Here is a 14,298-nt window from a genome sequence, read left to right on the forward strand (position 1 = left end):
AAATTATCGTTTTTCAAGATGTGTTGACAATTTGATAGCCTTTTTTTTCCATCAGAGTGCCACTTTTTTCACATATCATTACATGTACTTTTTTATTTTTATAATAAATTTAACAGAATGAAACATCAGTAATTCAGCAGACATTGACACTCCCCAAACTCAACAACCTTTAAACAATTCCCTGCAGTCACTTATCACACAGTAAAAAACCAAGTCGACGAAAATCAATCAATCAATCAAATTTACACTTCAATTTATGCTGTTTACACCATCATTTATCTCAGGGGTCGCTGTAAATGCCTAGAATAACTTGACTAGAGAGAAAGAAGCAGTGTAAAAAATCAACGTAATAATCCACGAGTTTGGACAGCTTAGCAAGATGATTCAAAATAGGTAAAAAGATGAAACTTGATTTCATGCCTATTCAGTTATGATCATGACAGACTCCAAATGATGTGATTGTCAGTGCTTTCTAACTACCACCAGTAGCTTATATCAACTAGGCTATACCAGTGGTTGTACCCATATCATGGATAGGGTGCCACCCCTGATATACCTAACAGTCAATCGGTTATCACTGCACTCTGCCTCAGGTGTTCTCCATAACCAAATAATTGAGAACAAAATATATAAGAGCGAATGATATAGGTCAATAGGAGGTAGGGACCTGAAAACCGCATGTGATTTTAAATAGCTTGGGATCTTTTTACCACTGAGTATAAATAAAAGCCTTATCCAAAGATTGAATATTAGTGTACCTTATCAAGGTAAAGGACTATTGAAGTGACCTGAAGAAACCGTTATGGTTTGTGGCCATTACCGTACCTGATTTCTAAAATAGTGAATACGCTGAAAAATCGCTCAGGTTATGTGAATATGGTTGAGACTGATGCATTTATGTGAGAAAACAAGCAAAATATTGTGAAGACCACAACGAAAATCACGCAGTGTAGCAAAATCATTGTGAATTGACTGTGATAAGGTGGATTGTATTTTGAAAATTGATATAAATCTCAATAAACACAAGTTTGAAACATGTTCTTTACATTTCTATCCAAGCGATGACTGAATTGTACTCCAGGAGGAGTTACTGGAGTTAACCTTTAAGCCTACATGATCAAAGCAGTAGTGTGTAGTGGTTTTTTCAAACATGATGATTGGTGCGACTGGTGGGGACATGATAATGGTAACCAACTATGCAAGAATTAAGGGCAAAAACTGTTGATTTCCAAACAAATGAAACGCTTTTAAATGGGTATTTCATCTAAGGTTTTCTTCTCAGTTAACCTAACTTTCTAGGTCAAAACAGTCTGCTGATGGTTGCCAATGGTTTAGGGTATTCTAACCAAACCAGTTCATCCATAAAGATTCTGACTTGGCAGTTTGATCACGCCCCCACCAATGAAAGGATTTGGCGCATGAAGGGAGATGAGAAGGCGACGTGGTTTACCTGCATGGTGGTGTGCTCCCTGACCTGAACCTGGGTCAAGTGGGTGCTCTTCTGATGGCGCTGGGCAGACGCCATGGCATTCTGATCAAGAAGTTCCCAGGACTTTTGACGCTTGGCAACCGAGGAAGCAGAGGGTGGCGGCATATGGATAGGAGGCACCTGAGACATATCCGTGCTCAAGCTGTCACTGCTGAGGGATTCTGGGATTGGGCGAACGCGGCAGTGTTTCAGGTGACATCTACTCCGCACTTCTTCTGAAACTGCAACTAATGCTGAAAAACGAAGAGATCTGTTGCGTTTCTAGAGCCAAAGAAGATTTCAAAAAGTTCGACACTGGAAAGAATTCAAACTTATTTCCTGACAACTGCCATCTGTGATTCACAGGTTATATGATCCCAAGGATAGTATCCGAGATTGACCAAAAGCCGGGCCTCAACCTCATGCAAGATAAATCAACTGCTAACTGAAAGTAACTTTATCTCAAATGCCACAGATGATACCAGTTTACCCGAAACAAAATCAGTCAATATTTCTTTCTTGCTTTTCAACTTACCAGCTAAATATGGCACACTTTCTTCCGTCACCTGGAATTTATCCCTACAGAAAAAGATATTACACTTGATACAGACTCACAACCAAGAATAAATGATCTGATTTGAGTTGAATGATGAAGAGAGAAGTTTTCCACTAGCGTTTTAGTCCAGCTTACAGTGTAGTGGAACCCTATGTCAGTTGCAACATTAAAGCTGTACTTAACTGGGAGAAGTCAGAGCGGTTCTTAATGGCAAGGTTGTCTTTAATAGAATAATGTCCGCTAAGAGAGTTGCCACTGTACAATACAGAATAACCCCACCTACCTCTTGTGAGGTTTCGCTACTATGGAGAGTAGCATATTTAGCACCCTGATAGTCCTTGACACAGTGGTAGGCGATGGATGGCGGAATCCCTTTAGGAGGTGGCCAACAAGAGCAAAGTTGAAGTCCGCCTTGAAGATAATTCCCACCGAGTGGTCGAGCTGCTTGAAATACCACTCCAATTTCTCTCGAGTGTCCATCATCACTTTCTCTAACGTCTGCAAAACAATTACATTAAAAGTCAATGCTCAGCGTACCGATTTTGCCATTCTTCACATACCAACTCGTTGGTGAATCCTGTAAATCAAACAATCGGCCACCAAGTCAGATGATGAAATTGGCAATAGACTGATTCAAAAGATTTCGCATGAATGTTCCTGAATTGTGGCAGCTCATGAATCAGACTTTCTGAATGACTAATCTAATGTCGTCCTACCTCATCCTCAAACTTTTTGAAGCTATCCAACGTGTGGAGGTTTTGTTCCAGCAATGCAAGTCCCGAGGCAAATAATGACATCTCTTCCAGTTGCAGCACCGCGATGGCCACCCAGAACAAGAAATTATGGATAGGAGATTCCTGCAATTAAGAAGAATTATTACATATGTATCAACTGAGGATAAGTTTCGAGAAAAATTTGTTAAAATCTTCATTGTACAACACAGGACGTTCAAAGCACTTTACATCATCAAAATACTTACAGGATAGAGTAAAGGTTGAAGCCTTGTGAGACACATTACAATCGCTTCAACTGGAGTAATATCGTTGCCGGATTCTAATGCCTGAAAAACAAAAGACAACATCTTTGTTAATTTTTTCAGATTTTTCTGTCTCTACTTGGTCCATCCAGCATTCACTGTGTGCTACAGTGGTAGGACACCAAATATGGTTTCTTGACTTGTCCTCAAGACTGCCACATTTGGCCAGGGGAGACAAGCCCATCACAAACTACTCATGTTTCTCACTTGGATGGAGTCTCATGCACTGGCAAAGGCAGCAGGTACCAAGAATCTCGGTCTCTTTCCAAGGACAGCACAATCTCAGTAAAGTGACTTGCCCAAGATCACAAACAATACATCAGTTTTTGGTATGGAACTGAACTTAGGAGTAGATATTTGTAAGAATCCAGAGGCTACCTACCCTCATGAGTGTCCTCAGAAGCTGTTTGATCTCAGAGTCGGTCACCTGTTTGCTGATGCAGCCAAACACGACTATGGCACGCGGCTGAAGGGCAGGATTATACTGGAATGCAAACCGCCTTGTCACTGCCTGCCACTTCTTCAACCAATCACAATTTCTTATATCCTTCATACAGGCCTGGAAGTAGAAATACAGAGTTAGAATTCAAAGCAATTTTTCACAGATTACAAAATCAATTTTGAAGCGGCAAGCAACTTATTTGCAAAATAAGCAGATATTTTTCACAAAATAAAAACGCCTGCAAAAGATTTGGTGGATTACAGAAAGTGACCTACCTCCATTATTTCTAATAAAGCGTCAGTCACAATCTCAAGATGGCCGAGAGGCATTCGTTCATGTTCAGCATGTTGATAAGTGAACGACCGGTCTCCTGTTCGGAACGTTGACCTGAATGCACTGACTGCAGCCGATTTCACCTTACTGATGCCGTAGAGTGTATAGAACTTCGGCAGTGAGAATTCCGTCAGACTAAGCTTCAGAACACGAATGGTTTCCTCTGTGAGCAAAGAATATCAGAATTAGATGAGGGTGGAATATCAGACGCAACTGAATGTTTTTCTATTTAGCAAGATAATCATACTTTGAACAGGACACAAATTCACTACAGAATCTTTGCAAACCAATGGTACTGTGACCGCAAAGTTAGTCTCCACATGTACCAATCACTTTAACAATACCTGGGTGGGATGAAGGCTGTCTGGGGTATTTAGCATTCAAAACGTTTGCCCCTGAAGCAAAAATTAACTTACCACAGAAATTGAGTTGAGAGCATGTGCAAAGAGAATGTATAATGTTGATGACCAGGCCATGCGTGGAGGCACGCAAGGAGAGAGGTCCAGTCGATACCAGCAGTGTCACAATATGGAATAAGAACGGCAGGTGACTAGCAACTGAAAGAAATGAAAAGACACATTCACCAGTGAGGCAATTCAAATCAATAAACTGGTTTCTGACTGTTTGAAATTGACAAGTCTGAATCCTTTGTGGGCTGGTCAAATTGAGGGGCGGAAGACTAGAAGTTACTATATACATGAATGCACATGATTCTGACTGGATTAGTATTAAAGAAAATGAAACCTATCCTCCTCAACTTCATGTATGAGCCTATTATGAAAGATGTGAATGGCACACTAAGCATAGCTCACCATCTAAGGAGTTGTTGAAGGATAACATGAGGAGATATCGAGCCAAGATAGCGATGTCATCCCACATCAGATGCTGCTCGAGGGTGTGAGTTGGAGACATACAAGTCTTGTCTATCAGCTGAAGTGAAGAGAGGAGCAAGGTAATCAATAGCCAAGGTCTCAGGCAAAAGCCTCCCTGCATGAATTACACCACAATCTTCAGCATGGAGTGATGCTGTCACTACTTGACTCACTTTCCAACCACCCAGAAGTCATTCTATGACACTACTGTTCTCAATGAGTTCACACTCTATATTCAGAGGTGTTATTTCCCAGGGAGTATTCCTCCGCCAAGGCCAGATGAGCGTCTCTGTGTGTCCCTAAGGTTAGGTAGCCTGTTCACAAAACTTACCCGCACTAATCTACCAATGACTTTTCTTGACACCAACTGTACATTCGCTGATGCTAGTGCTACTGCTGTGTCTGCCATGATCTCTGCCGGGTTGGAACCGAGACCTCCGGTCACACTCCTCTTGATGAAGCTGTCCAGGACCATGTCTAACAGCTCCGGCACCTGCCCTATGTTACCCCAGATCTTGGCTTGTATGGAAGGATACATCTGGAAGCCAATGCAACTGGTTTAGCTCACAAAAGATTAGGAAATATCAGATTTACATCACATTCAAAGGACATGCCAGCTATACAAGATCTATTGAAAGGTAAAATGAAAAAAGAGCTAAAATAAGCAACAGAAACACAAGGATGTATTTGAGGACCTACCTCATCTTCCTCTATTGTCATTGTAATGAGCTTATCGAGAATCAGCGCCACCTTTTGTCGTTTATTCTCATCAGGATGCCGGCAAAACCTGGTCAAATTGGGCAGCCAGGGCGTCATGTACTCCAGACACAAGTGCTTCATTTCTATATTCGAATTACTGAAGCCTTGGATACATTCCTCCAAGAACTCCAGAGTCAAGTGTGGCTCTTTCTGAGCAAGTTTTTCACTGATGCTCTTGATGAATATTGTGTTGTTGGCAGGAATACACAGACCTGAAAGTAGCAAAGATAAAGATGTGTATTTGTTCCTTCTTAAAACTACTTTGCCTACAGATAGCCAAATCCTGAGATACCCTTATTTGCACAGGCGGATTTGTAAAGTTGTGACACTTGTTTTCTTTAACTAAGGAGCTATCTTCCTGAACTTTCACCACAACAAAATTTCACGGTTCAAGTAATGGAAAACTAGCTATAGCATTGTGAGAGGCTTGACCAGAAATTCACAAGAAATGATGCACTTACCACTAGTTTCTAAGAGCTGCCCTTCAATCCTGAGATCAAACGTTTGAGTGAGTGCACACAACAGGTTGTAGGCAGCAGACCGTAGACAGGGGTCTGAGCTGCCAAGGTTCAATAGAGCCTGCAGTGGAACAATGTAAACACAAGATTTCAAACAGCAGACGTAGACAGGTTAACCCCTTCTTTATGCATCACGAAGTGACCACATGCAAGATCCTTTTGTTTTACTTATTTCATAATACCACACAAAGTGTAAAATCGTATATGGAAGTGTGATTTGCCAAGCTAATTCTTGCAATGACACTGAGATCATGACAATATTCATCTAACGTCTGAACAATACCTGAACATTCTTAGTCTGATTGAACCGCACTTACCACATTAAGTAGAGTCCCAGGAACATCTTTTGGTCGTATCTTAGTGTGTACGGTCACCGAGTCCTGAAAACACTAAAGATTGAAAGACACAATGGACCAAAACAGATGGATTACCGTCACCAAGGCCCCAGGATACCCTCTACTGCTAAGATGCAAATTACAACATAAAGGAGGAGAAGGAGTTTCCATGCAGGAATCAAGGAATTTTCAACAACCTGGGAGAGTATTCATGCAAATTTATGACAAATCAAAAGGTTTTGAGGTGATGCTCTTTTAGGATTTGTAGGATTGAACAGAAAATGGGACAAGGCAACGGATTTTGCAGGTAAACTAACTTTTCTAAATGCATAGGGAATAATGACTGGGATCCTGTGCCTTGGTGAACAGCAGGCAATAGTGTCACAAATACAAAACAAATGATTGGAGTTTGAATAATTTTTTAACCTATCCAGTATTGATGATGAGCTGACATCTTAAATCCACACAAACGCAACATGACTTTTAAGACAATACTTTTGAAATGATTAACAGCTATGCAATATATGAGTTACTTCCATAAACCATTGAGCAAAAGGGGGGTATGGAAATCAAAACTGGAACATTCAAATGGGGCCATGTCAAACAAAATACATGCACAATACGATACTGTGAACCCCTAATTTTCACCAACAAAACACTATGACAAGAATCTGGAAGCACCCACCCTGGAAAAACAAGTGGTTTCAAAATGTAAAGGGATTCACAGTATCCTATCTGTCAGACAAAAAGCTGCATGCGGCTACCAGCGACTTACCGGTTGAGTTAGCGCCCATCTTGTGCGGACCCTGATTATGGCCTGCACGATACTATCACAGTCGTTGTGGATGAAAGAGAGTGGTCCACTTTCATTGGATATCGTCAGAGTGAACTGATTGTCATCTACCAGACAAACCTAAATGAATGAAAAGAGTTGGTTTCAACAAGGAATTGATACCAAACTGGAGGTATTGGTTGTCTGAATGAACACCAGGACGCTGGAGCGAAGATGTAAGCCCAAACCTAGATGCCTCGACCAAGTTACAGGCTACAGTTCGAGGAGAAATTCAAAGCTTTGGAGACGTCTGTTTTTCATTGAATGTGGATAACTCAATCCTTGTGTGCTGAGGTGATGTATTTCAAAAGCTGCACTGACCAAGGCTTGCCTGTTTTCTCAATATCATAGAAACTTTGCTCATCAGCGAATGTGATAGAGGTAGTGAGTCAGAGCATCATTAGATGAAGAGACCACGACTCCAAATGTTCCTTACTTTCTGGCTTACCTCTTCGATTTCTGATGCGTAGTAGACATCGTTGAGTAAGACAGAGTTTCCAAGGACCTTACTCTTCTCGGATGACGTGACCTGAATGGCAGCAGGGCCAACCTAACAAAAGAGAAAACGTGCATCAATGAGGAACCTGCATTTTGGCAGTGCTACGAGCAAAACAACTTTCTGACAGCCGACCCATAACAACATAAATGTCACTTCCGCTAAGATAAAGTCAAGTGTAAAGACTAATGATGACGTCAACTGTTATTGATATACAATGAACCCAGCATTGCCACCTTAACTCACAGGCGAGGTTAGCGAATCGTTATCATGTAACACCCCTCCAAGAACCTTACCTTGATGGCCACTTTTGTGTCTTTGTGGGACAACTTGAGTGCATTGTTGAAGACTTTCAGATCCTCTTCAAGGGAAAGGGTCGCAGGTGGTAACTTCTGCTGGTCATGTTCAATATAGTCATCTAAGCGGGTCGGGTGGTCGATGAAATATAACTTCCGATTGTTCTGAAATTCGGACAATAAATTATTAAGAAAACTTTCAAGAATTGTGTATGGTGCAAATAATTATGTGCACTCAAACTGGAGTTAGTGACTTGGGTCCTTGTGAGCCAAGTGTACATCAAGGGAACACAGAATCTATGTGCTATGGATTCGCCAGTTCAGAACCATTTTAACATAATATACCTATACATATATAGGTGCAGAGAAACATACATAAAATACTTACATATACTTTGAGCGGGGCGAGTATCCTATCATGGTACTTGGTGTATTCTCGTACCCAAGAGTTGCAGTTGTAGACATACGACTGGAAGATGTTCAGGTAAACAACTTCCGGCATCACAAAGAACCATTTTGAGAGAAAGTCCGTCTGCAATCAAAGAAGACATCAATTAACATTAACATGGTGCTGTTTGTTAACAATGAAATGTGTAACTCTTTTGAGTTAAATTTTTAGCAAATTGAAAACGATCACCAATTCTCATCGCAGGGACCTGCGATGACCACCACAAAGAAGTCATTTTTGTCGTACGTGATCTCGATCGCACGTCCTAACAAGTTCAATCTTCCTTTTGCAAGGCGTTTTACTCACCCTGAATCTGTTCTCAGCACATGTGTGCGTGAAGTCGATCACTAATTCAAATGGTTTGTGGTAGTAAGGCTTGAGAGTGAGTAGCACATGGTAGATGAGCAGGTCTCCATTCACCTCCCCAACTCTGCAAGGGAAACACATCATTGAATCAAAAAGGATAGAAAAACTCCAAAACATTGCAGTTTCTAGATGGTGCCTTTGTTTATGGCCAACTTTTCCCAACACGTTTTACTTTGGCTTGGTCTTACTAGATTCAATCAGGGGCATGTGGCACCCAGTCAACTTGGCACACAGCTGGGGTGCTAAACCAAATTCTTATGTTAATTGTGTGTATTATCTATTCATTAAAACGAACATAAGGCTCACTATAGTCTGACTCACTTGTATCTCCTAGCAATATAATAGAACACCGGGTTTCCTGCTTTGCTTGTGCCAGACTGGTAGAAGATGTTCAATGCCTTCACAGACTTGAATTCATCTTTCTCGTGCATATTGTGCTTTGACATAATCTCCTCGAATTTGGTACTCGTCATGTCCATACTGTTCCACCTAAAAGCGACAAAATTGCGTCAAATACCAGCCAAGGCTATCCACAACAAAGTGAACCTAAACCAGCTCCAAACAATTAGGTTGTCAAATTCAAGTTACTTGGCTAAACATACTGCATTCAAAATGTTTTGATAATGCTGTTACTGGGAAATTTCACAAATATGAGTCCAAATTTCAAGATACCGGAGTTCAGTAAGATTTGTCACTTACTGTGAATCGAGTGGCCTGTGTTCTGGTGGACCGAGGTACGCCAGGAGAGTGGCCATCTTGTCGAATGGCCGTCGGCCGACCGCCCGGTGGTCACGGTTACTCGACAGATACTCCCCAATCTTCTCTTGGTTGATCCACAGCAGACGATGGAGGGCCAGGACATTGGCGTCGTTGATGAAGGATCCGACATTGTGGTTAGCTTGGTCAGAGCCTTCACAATCGGATGCAATCGCTACAATGAAGCTGGAGGAAAAGATGACAACAGCTTATAAATACAATTTTGAAGATCTTAATCTCCAGAATGACTGAATACTGATTGCAAATAGGTAAAGATGGGTTTGAATTAAAACACTAAAAGGTAATTAAAGCCGAATACGTACCTTCTAGCTGATTCAAAGTTCGTTTTGAGGAATTCGTTGAATGGTCTCATATGCTGTTCCTTGGTGAACTGGACATGGTTTGCAATGTTCTGCATTATTTTGCACATCAACGTCAAACCTCTCTTCATCTTCAGGGTGGGCTCTCGCTCGATGATGGATTCACAGGGTGACACTGAAAAGACCGAAACTGAAAATGGTCCATAAAAAAATCGCAAGTTCCATTTGGCCGAAGTTGAAAAATGTACATGCATAAGATGTCTTTATTCTGACTGCTACTACCAGGATTTCTGCCCCACTTCGGGCTGTTTAAAAGCTCAATCAGTTTCACATTATCAAAACGATTCAGCATGATGTACGTATCAAAATTAGGCCCTCTGAAATAAGTCTTTGAATCACATCTTTTCAAATGTAACCACTAAAGAGAATTTTTTGCCCAACATATTTTCAACTTTGGAATCGCACCAGCATTCTGCATCCTTGTCGAGAGCACATGAGATCTAATTTGGCTCAATAGTGGCTCTTTAGACAAGACCTGGGCTCTATCATGTCTATTGCATCAGTATACCAGGACCAACCATGAATTAAATCCGAGGTGAGAGGCACTGATGTTTCCACTGTGCCAATCCGACAGCTACAATTATTCGTTAGCTTGAAGGACATTCATTTATAAAATTTTCTCAAATATCCCAAAAGACACCTTCATTTTTCAGACATCAATCAACATGCACTGTCATGCAGGTTCAAATGTATTTTAAGAACATTGATATCAAAATCAAGGCTAGCCTTCATGCAGTTAGTCACTCAGGCTGCGATGGTGTTAGATGCATTAGGCTGCATTCGGGACAAAACATGTATTAACTAAAGTTACAGTGTCACTCCTTATCAGTTTTTGGCTTCGGAAACAGGATGGTGAGAAGGTGGTTGGTTCCCTATATTCAACTAGCTGACGGCTAACCAACCGGCCAAATCAGATACCAACAGAGCTTGAACCTTCGACCTTCACTGAAGGTACTCATAACTTGTACTCTCTGTAAAAAACGGCCACAAGTTGTTCGAACATGCATTTAGTCTTATGTCAAGAGGAAGGCATTCAGAGTTAGACCCAAGTTAGTAGCAAGCAGTCAAAATTAGTCACACCTCATGTTAGAAAAGGACACATGCAAACCTGATATATGCTTCTATTTTCCCCAATGCTCATTCATGAGAAGACCCTCATGACCCAAAATCTGCATGCACTTCATAACGTTCAAATATCCGAAAAAAGATGTGTTTTGCAACCTGGCAGTTAGTTTACATGCACCCATCGAGTAAAAGCACATACCAGGTTTATCCCATGTGTCCTAGCATATTCTAAAAGATTGTGTACGTACCTATGGCCGGGTTGATAAACCGCAGAAAGATTATCGTTCCTATAACAGTCCAGACAGCCTCGACGCTACTCTGCTGAAATCTCTGCGTAACAACCTGATACAGGCAATGGCACATTGAACGCAACTTTGGTGGAAATTTATCTGCAGACGCTACAATAGCATCGAACACTCTCTGCGTCAGATCCATCAGGTTCTTCCGATTCTCTTCGACTGTTTCCCCGTCTTCTATTCTGGCCGCGTCCACCTCATAAGAAAGGTTTGTCTCGAACATCTCCATAATCAGAGGAGTCAGCAAATCTTTTAAGTAGTATTGGCCATACATCCTGAAGCAGAAGACCATAATCTTGCTGGCTAGGTTACTGCCACGGAATAACGTCTGCATACACTCGGCTACCTCAACCTAAAAAGCAAGAAGAATACATGTAACATAGGCACAGTCATGACTGGGTTGTGCAAAACTGTCTCAGCTTTAATGGAGTCAATCTTTAATGTGAAATATTTTTATGAGATTGACTGATGAGATAACGTCTTCAAGCACACTTAACTTAAGCAAAAGCACTCCCAAATGCTGGTTGAACTAAATGAAATGTTTTACACCACTCACCTCTTTTGAAAACATATTCCACAGGAGTTGATAAAGAAGATGCTTGGCATCAAACAGACTCACAAACACCCGGGCAAGCTCATCCATATGAGGAAATGCAACCACACTCGTCAAAGCCATCGCGATGGGCAACTCCCCCTTGTCACCGATCATGGTCACCAGTTCAACCAATCGCTCGAATCGGTCCGCCAGAGCGGTCTCAGCCAATGTTTCAAATTCTGTACCCTGTTGGAGGATCTTTGTCAGGACTTCCATGAAAGCTGCTCGGGTCTGTGGATCTCGGTGGTAGCCCAAACCTGCCAAGAAGAAGAGAGTTTGTCAATAAGATGTGTCTTTTTGAAAAATACCATTTTCATTTTTGTTTTCACAAATCGGTTTTAATTGAATTCAGAAAGTACACTTCCACAAGAACCTCGGGGTACCAAAATAAAGGGGGGTTTAGTGAACTGGCTTACCTATGGCATGCATGAGCCCACTATCGATGTTAGCATTGAGCAAATTTGACATGGCTGTCACGGTGCAGTTCCTCAGAGCGCTCAGGTTAGAACCAGACCTCTTCCTTGTTGTGTCCATGGCCTTGTCCTCAGCCTCCTCTGCACAGTCGTTAAGCAGGTTCATGAACAGAGTCAAATATCTGAAACAAGGTACATACAGAGTAGAGTCATTGAGTTGCTCCTGTACAGACAGCACGGACCAACGCACCATGTAGAAGACTCTGAAAACTGACCTACTTGGGCAGGCATCAAAGTGAATGTCCTTACCTGACGAACCTTGAAATAAAGCACTTGGTCTGAAATTCACTCTCAACATTAGAGGGTCTACAAGATTTGACAGACTTAGACTTACTTTGCAAAGAGCTGCGACTTGGCCTCCATCAAGTCACCACGGTCGCTCTCCTCCGGCTGAAGGGGAAGGCCGGCCAACAATGCCGCCACAGCCTCCATACTCGCTTGATCAAGATCTCTGCAAGACAATAATTTACAGGTTACCTCAATTCACCGGGAGAATTAATTACCCACCTTGCAGAGAATCCAGCAGGCCTCCCAACTCACCAAGTTGGCCCATCCTGTGAAAATTGTATGACTTTTGTATTCTACAGGAACCCTGTGAAGCCAGACTCTCGTATCATCTCAACATACATGAACCATTACTCTTCTGGGATAGCAACGCCATCCTATAAAGGCACAAGTTTTGGACATGGTGAAGCAGAATGCACTCGTATATCCATCACCACTAGCTTTACACCACGACATGGTCAGGAAAAGGTGTTTCTAACTTCATACTAAACTACAAGCTGACTACTGTACCTGGACATGAGCGAGATATCTCCCTGAACGTTGAGCTGATGGGAGTTCCCCATGATCCAATCTGTGAGGTACTCGACCAACTTGTTCCTGAATTTCATTTCCTGTCTGAAGGTGAGCTCATCTCGCCGATTCATCATCTAGAATAAACAGAACAAAGGAGTCATATGTTGATGTTTTCCTCTTATTTTAAACAAGAGGTCAAATGTTCCAATTCTCCAGATCAATTGGTCGAAGGCAAATCAATTATAACTGGCACCTTGGCTAACTGACTGTGTCTTGTGCTGAAGTTTTTAAGTCCGAAAGAGGTAAAGACTTTTATATCCAGTGCATTGATCTTCAGACATAAGGTACAATGAAATCAAATTCAACTTGAGTCTCATTCAAAGCAAGTCACAGACTAGGATTATATTCCTGCCAAGTGATGCCTGATCAAAAGCAAGCAATCAACCTACCGCTCCAACGAGTTGACAGAGTTTTGTTTTGATCTGGATTGCGTGTATGCTAGAGTCCAGGTGGCGCACGTATCTGAAATGCATGAAGCAAAACAGCATCAACATCAAGGAGGACACAGGCATTGTTGATGAAAGTCTCGAGGCTATAGTTCTGAATATGACAACATGGGCTATGACTATATGCCAAATGTTAACTTAATTGAAGATTTTATGGTAAATTTGTTTCCTACCTTACTATGTTTAACATGAGTGGTTCTATGCTTGTCACGCCTAGGTGTTCACATGGTTGTTCTGTCTTGTTCTCAAGGATATTCTTCATGATGAAGATGACATTTTCCACAAACATGGTGTTGGTGTCGTTCAAGTTGACCTGGAATAGAATGAAGCAATGCCAAACTTAACTGATTACAAGTCAATATGATTTTTTTTAATTTTGATTTTTTTACACAGATTTGGTCACTTGCTCTTCATGGGGTTGTGCATGTCGAGGCCTGCTGTTTAAAACCTGTACCAATCATGACCAGACCATTACACACATGCTTAAAACTGTTAGTCAGGGGCATTTTGGAGCACTCTATCACTGATCAACCCACAGCTAGACACGGCACTCAACCAGACTTAACTTGAATGCCGGGTAAGATATAACTTAACTGCCCCCCTCCCCCCCTAGGCACACATCATGAGGACCGATAGCCACAGACAACACGGACATGATCAACATTTGGTTTG

The 14,298-nt window shown here is 41.7% G+C and overlaps 1 protein-coding gene across 19 annotated transcripts in view; it reads right to left on the reverse strand.

The window, feature by feature from the left end:
- LOC135483140 (neurofibromin-like) overlaps window positions 1-14,298 on the reverse strand; it is a 37,681-nt gene that overhangs the window by 10,014 nt on the left and 13,369 nt on the right. For 10 of the 19 annotated variants that reach the window (XM_064763711.1, XM_064763725.1, XM_064763722.1 and 7 more), the window contains 29 exons: window positions 13,800-13,939; window positions 13,570-13,642; window positions 13,118-13,254; window positions 12,657-12,773; window positions 12,266-12,444; window positions 11,811-12,106; window positions 11,207-11,606; window positions 9,837-10,023; window positions 9,457-9,699; window positions 9,079-9,246; window positions 8,698-8,821; window positions 8,332-8,475; window positions 7,944-8,108; window positions 7,588-7,701; window positions 7,095-7,232; window positions 6,302-6,373; window positions 5,928-6,045; window positions 5,407-5,678; window positions 5,039-5,245; window positions 4,648-4,765; window positions 4,252-4,392; window positions 3,778-3,998; window positions 3,443-3,619; window positions 3,004-3,084; window positions 2,741-2,881; window positions 2,308-2,522; window positions 2,004-2,047; window positions 1,451-1,722; window positions 826-849 (listed from right to left, as the gene is read on the reverse strand). In XM_064763711.1, the coding sequence (XP_064619781.1) occupies window positions 826-849; window positions 1,451-1,722; window positions 2,004-2,047; window positions 2,308-2,522; window positions 2,741-2,881; window positions 3,004-3,084; window positions 3,443-3,619; window positions 3,778-3,998; window positions 4,252-4,392; window positions 4,648-4,765; window positions 5,039-5,245; window positions 5,407-5,678; window positions 5,928-6,045; window positions 6,302-6,373; window positions 7,095-7,232; window positions 7,588-7,701; window positions 7,944-8,108; window positions 8,332-8,475; window positions 8,698-8,821; window positions 9,079-9,246; window positions 9,457-9,699; window positions 9,837-10,023; window positions 11,207-11,606; window positions 11,811-12,106; window positions 12,266-12,444; window positions 12,657-12,773; window positions 13,118-13,254; window positions 13,570-13,642; window positions 13,800-13,939 (4,728 nt within the window). The remainder of the gene's footprint in view (window positions 1-825; window positions 850-1,450; window positions 1,723-2,003; window positions 2,048-2,307; window positions 2,523-2,740; window positions 2,882-3,003; window positions 3,085-3,442; window positions 3,620-3,777; window positions 3,999-4,251; window positions 4,393-4,647; window positions 4,766-5,038; window positions 5,246-5,406; window positions 5,679-5,927; window positions 6,046-6,301; window positions 6,374-7,094; window positions 7,233-7,587; window positions 7,702-7,943; window positions 8,109-8,331; window positions 8,476-8,697; window positions 8,822-9,078; window positions 9,247-9,456; window positions 9,700-9,836; window positions 10,024-11,206; window positions 11,607-11,810; window positions 12,107-12,265; window positions 12,445-12,656; window positions 12,774-13,117; window positions 13,255-13,569; window positions 13,643-13,799; window positions 13,940-14,298) is intronic. The other 9 variants (XM_064763723.1, XM_064763712.1, XM_064763719.1 and 6 more) reach the window with 7 other exon arrangements.

Source organism: Lineus longissimus, chromosome 2, assembly GCF_910592395.1.
Source record: "Lineus longissimus chromosome 2, tnLinLong1.2, whole genome shotgun sequence".
NCBI lineage: Eukaryota > Metazoa > Nemertea > Pilidiophora > Heteronemertea > Lineidae > Lineus > Lineus longissimus.